Below are 5,967 nucleotides of genomic sequence, written 5' to 3' on the forward strand. Positions count from 1 at the left end.
ATTGTTAACAAATTTCAGAAGTTTCGATATATCAGACTGAGTTGTTTTAATAACAAAATTATTTGACCGCATCAACCAACACTGAACATATGGGACCTTTTAAAGCTTGTTGTTTGGTGTGAGCCAAGGCTCAGTGTTGAAGGGCGTACATTGACCTATAATGGTTTACTTATTTTTAAATTGTTATTTGGATGGATAGTTTTCTCATTGGCACTCACACCACATCTTCATGATCTTCCTATAGCTATATATTCTTTTTCATGTAAATGTATATGGCTTCATTGTAAACCAATAATATTTCTAAGTCAGGACAGATATTGAATGATAAAGAGGACACCAAATTTTATCCACATCATTTTAGAGCGCCATTATTTCCTCTCTGTATCGATAATATTACTATTTAAGGAATGACTGTAATATTTTTTCTGTCTATGAAGAAATAACATAAAAAATTTGGTGCACACTGATAAATGTGCGTAGCGGGTTTTTATACAGTCAGTGTGCACCACATTTTTTACGTTATTTCGAAATTTTAGACAGAAAAAATATTACAGTCATTTCTTATAATTTAATTCTAAATTTCATTTTAACAAAATGTTTAAACCTTGGCGAACCATAAAAAAACGTTGATGATGTTACGTTCACATGACTAACTTATGTCTATGGGTGTTGATAACAAAATAACGTCAGAAGACCCGTTACATCCAAACTTATATTATTAAATATTGAACCGTCACAAAAGTGACTTTTTAAGTCAGTATAGTTCATGATGCTTTTTTTAAACAAAACTATTTAACGGCATAATCCAACACTCACATGACTGATTCATATACTTTATTTTAAAATGAAAAGTACATGTATGAGAAGTTCTCTTCTTGGAATAGTATACTGACTATACTGTTAATATATAATTTGAAGAAGGACAATGATTGGTTTTGTTTGTAGCCTAACGTCCAGTGGCAAATATTTCATTTATGTTCAGATCGAGTATATTTTTCAGACTTTCAGGACTTCCAAATATTATTCATAATCGTTATGGATAAGTTTGGCAACGAGCTAATGCAAATGTACATACACAATGACATGTAGTTTTTTTTACGTTTAACAACACTGATTTCATTAATCCCATAATCCATCCACTGTACAATTTTCGTTTGAACATTTGTCAAAACAGAATCCTAAATCATGAATGTAAATCCAAGGCAAACAAGGTAAATTAAGATTAAATTTCCATGAATTAAATGCCGAGTTATATTTATGAAGAGACTGTTAAAAACGGGGAACGAAGAAACGTAAATAATGATGTTTCATTTGCAATCTTATAAAAATATTTCTCCGATGAGTTGGATAACCTCCTATCCACTTCGATATTTGTACATGTAAATTTTGATCAGTAAAAATATAGAAAAATCCGCTATTATATATAGTTAAGTAATTGGAACTGATTCTTTCTTCTAAATTCTAAAGTGCCCTTCCTGAAGTGACGTCATTTAGAACTGTTCTTCAGTCCTGACTGATTTGGTCAGTTCTGCTGACAGTTCTACAGTTAGAACTGATTTGGTCAGTTCTACCTAGAACAGTTTTAGACAGTTCTACCCTAGAACTGATCCTGACAGTTCTACCTAGAACTGATTTAGTCAGTTCTACCTAGAACTGATCCTGACAGTTCTACCTAGAACAGTTCTAGGGTAGAACTGTTCTAGCTAGAACTGTTCTAGGACAGGTTAGAACAGTTCTATGACAGATTATTCTGACAGTTCTAATGAGAGGTTAGAACTGATCTCCACTGTATGTTTTCAACCAGGATATATTGTACTTAAACATTTATGCAAAACCGTTGACGCCAACATACTTTACATATACGTAATCCGAACGGATGGCCTTATAAAATAAGTTGCAACTACACATGTATCATTAAGATTTATTTTCTCACACAAAACAGACCAAACTTAATTTGTGAACAAATGTAAGTAAATTATTTTATTGCGGGTATATTTTTAAATACTAGTCAGCAGAAAGCAGGTCGCATTGAAAGTATATATTTAGCGGCGCGGGACAAGTACTGTGTTATATATAGAATCGCCATTTGAGTTTTTTCAAGGATTTTTGTATTTTTAATACAAAGGACATTTGGACATATTCTATAGGAAAACTGCGCTTAAATAAACCATGGTTAAAGTTTGAAAACGATTTGATATTCAAAACACGGTATATTCGCATGTTTATGTACAGCTAAATGTTTCCTGTTTCTGTTTTTGTTACAAGGTTACTTTCGATTGACCATTACCCCACATAATGATAGGCTTTTTTTTTAAATTAGTTTCAATATTTAGCCAATGATAATTTAGAAAGCTATATGTTTATTATTAAGTAATTGAAAAGATTAAAAGTAACATCTACTGTTTGAAGAGATCAAGATTATCTAACACGTTAAGTATGTGAAGCCAAACTAGACTACCAAGGATTTTTACGGCTGTAATTTATAAATATCATATGCATTACTTCCTTTTTAATTAAAGGGACATTGTCTGTCAAGTTCGTGTTCATCGATTTCAGTCAAATTTCAAAGTTGATGCCCAACATAATTACTTAAACCAAGGAATTATTGTATATTTAAATATACAATTCCTTCCTTAAACGTATATCGAGATTACAAAATGTCTAAAATAAACAATTAACAATGTGTGGACCTTATAAAACATATCAGCATTCGTCCTGTGCCACTATGTTGTGTAAAATGTAAAAATTGTAAAATATTAACCTAGGAAGAGGGGTCTAACCACTGGTACATATCACGGGGATAATCCAGTTATTAGGAAAACAGTTCCATACATTGTACGGAATACACTGTTCACATTTCATTAAGGGGCAAGCTGAGAACCACTTCTGGGTGCGTTGATGACCCATTGGTGGCATTCGGCTGTTATCAAATCTTTGGTCGTGTTGTTGTCTCTTTGACATATTCCCCATTTCCATTCTCAACTTTCTGTAATACATTATTGTGATTCATAGGTATGGTGGGGTGCAATATAAAATACTTAAATGTCTTGTCGTTTTTTAGAACTCAACCACATATTTCTCTAACAAAATCTCTTCTTATGTAGATGAAGTATTTTGGATTTATTCTCTTCGTTATCCTGTCAGTGATATGTGTAGGTGAAGGTCACCTTTGGGGAAGAAGTAGAAGAACACACCGATGGAGACCTGGAACTAAAGATATGGAAGGATCTTGTACTTTTGATCTCCCATGTGATGTTGAAACAGAAACATTTAAAGTTAAAATTCACATTCTCGGATTCGTAAAATCTGCAGAGGTAAATATATAAAAGTTGCGGAAATTAAGCAAAAAAGTGTTAAATATAAGCTTAGAGGACCTCGATTTATGTTCAAGTACCACATTCAATTTTACCATACTGACAGCACAGTTTACCTCTTGTTAGTAATCTGAAAGATCTTACAGTTATTCGTAAGAAAGCATTAGGCATAATTTCCTTTTCTTTGTTTCATTGTCATTTGTAATACTATACATGTAGCTTCACGGGCACAGAAACGTAGAAAATCGAATAAAAACAAATCCCTTCTTTTTTTTATGTCATTCAATTGACAAATTATATCCGATACCAGCTGCAATTATTTTTTCAAGGTATCAACAACAATGTACAAGTCGAATGATATAAAAGGGTATTGTTAACTATTCAATTGTCTGAAACTTTTATATCATTCAAAATAATGAAAATGGAGGGCTTAAATCATGACACAAAATACCTACACGCATTTTCAGAACAGAAAACGAAGGGGCAAAGCGCTGTTTCTTTTGATTTTACAATTACTGTTCACTTCAAGCAAACCATTGAATGTTAGAATAAAAAATCAAAGATATTGCAAACACAAATCGAAAAGGAACGATCAAGGACTTTGAGATTATCTACTGACACGAAGTGGCTTCAATGTACAATGTATACACAATCATAAGCTTCAAAGAAAAAAAATAAGCATTCGTCTACCATTTAAATGGTTCTATATAAGCCTAACATTGTGTAATCTTGTCAATGTTTATGTTGATATGACTTGTCTTTTCACAAAACTATTTTCATACAGGCTTAGTGTGAATGTTTTCCATTGTCATTAAGAATCAGTTTGGTTTCGGCAAGTGTAAATCTTGACCGTACACAATATGGTAAAACCGTATAGTTTTGTGTTAGTTTACATGATAGATCTTGAAATTCGTTTTGATAGGAATCAATGGAAAAAAGTGCAGAAAATTAGTTTAAAAAAAACATTGCGTTAATAAAATCAAAATCGTATTTTTTGGTTTAAATTAATTTACTATTTGTCCCCTTTATAGGTCTTTGTACATGCATTGGCTCACACCGCACATCCAGCTATAAAGGGTCCCGAAAATGACTAATACATTGTAGTGGTTATCAAATTGTGCGTCTTTTTTCCGTAGATTTGGAATTTATCTGGAGACGTCCGCATGACATTTCCAATTTATTCACTTTAAATTTAAGCTGACATTTCAGGAATAATTTTGTTTCAGTTTAATTCATAATGATTTTTTAATGAAAAAAAATAAGTGTAATGTTCATCAAGACATGAAGCGTTCGTTTGTGATAAACCCTTCTATCACTTAAAAAGAGATGACTTCATATGACACAGGCTTGGTTTCCGATTGTTTCAGTTATGCAGCTACCAGAAAGAAGAGCTTGGTTCATTTCTATCATAAAAGCTAAATTTAGTAGATATTAAAATCAAAACAATAATTCAAACACACATGCTTTTTTATCTAAATTATAAACTTTATTCATTTATTCTATTTTTGATACTTATATTATAATTGTTTTGTAGGTTGCAGGACCGTTCAGTGTAACGCGCCATGGATTCTTTAAACATGGATTTTACATCAGAAACACCGAAAACTTATTCCAAGGAACAAATGAAGTGGACTTTACTGCGCGGTATTGGGGCTGGTTGAAACCGAGGTACAGCTGTTCACTCATATGCTACACTTGTATCACAACGCCACCACCTCCGCCGCCAACACCAACACCAACAACCACGCCAACACCAACAACCACGCCAACGGAAACACCACCAGTTGTCAATATTGATGTTGAATAAACTTTTTACAAATATTCTTAAAATCAGTCCAACTATCTATAATACTAAAATTACGAGGTCCAATTTGTCAGCCGTCATCACGTAAAAACGACGAATCACAGAATTCAACTTTATATATAACTAATATAGTACAAAGGTGTAGATGAAAAATTACACCACTCCAGGCCCTTTTGTTTTCCACGTAATTAATATTGCCAATAATTAAGAGGTTCCGGGTCGAGTTCGATACCGATACCAATAGTATATTCACCTGTTACTTATTACCTTATCTGTACGTTCCGCATCTGCCAGGCGCACCACCAAACGGTGTTAAATATGCTATATACACTTCAATTTGTTAGAGGGCATGACGTAAAACAGCGAATCAGAGAATTCAACTTTTTTATAACTAATATAGGACAATGCTGTTGATTAAAAAATACTCCATTTTAGGACCTTTGGTTTTCCAAATAATTAATATTACCAATAATTGATAAGTTCCAGTTCGACGGCTTCAAACAGAAAGATTTGAAAGCAGAGAAAAAACTGTGTATCTTATAATCGGCATGACTTTATCAGATGACAATACTAATACTAAAATGAGGCTTGCGCATAGTTATATACTTAAATTCAGTCACGGACCCGTAATATTACGGGTGTGTTCTAGTTGGGTATATAATTGTGCAAGTGTTGAAAGTATCTATGATACGATATTAAAAGTGATTAGAAAAGATTCTCTGAGGAAAAAATAAAAAACAAATTGAGACACAATACTATCCATTCAGACACCATGCTCAACATATAGACAAGTTTGCATTGTCGTATATTATAATAAAATTATCTTTTCTTTTTTTCCTATTTTCCTCA

The 5,967-nt window shown here is 32.6% G+C and overlaps 1 protein-coding gene across 1 annotated transcript; it reads left to right on the forward strand.

The window, feature by feature from the left end:
• Positions 1-1,862: 1,862 nt before the first annotated feature.
• LOC134723788 (uncharacterized) lies at positions 1,863-5,728 on the forward strand. Its single transcript, XM_063587335.1, has 3 exons — positions 1,863-1,966; positions 3,105-3,314; positions 4,849-5,728. The coding sequence occupies exons 2-3, from the start codon at positions 3,105-3,107 to the stop codon at positions 5,119-5,121; spliced, it is 483 nt and encodes a 160-aa protein (XP_063443405.1). The 5' UTR covers positions 1,863-1,966; the 3' UTR covers positions 5,122-5,728.
• Positions 5,729-5,967: the final 239 nt, after the last annotated feature.

This window comes from Mytilus trossulus, chromosome 6 (assembly GCF_036588685.1).
Source record: "Mytilus trossulus isolate FHL-02 chromosome 6, PNRI_Mtr1.1.1.hap1, whole genome shotgun sequence".
NCBI lineage: Eukaryota > Metazoa > Mollusca > Bivalvia > Mytilida > Mytilidae > Mytilus > Mytilus trossulus.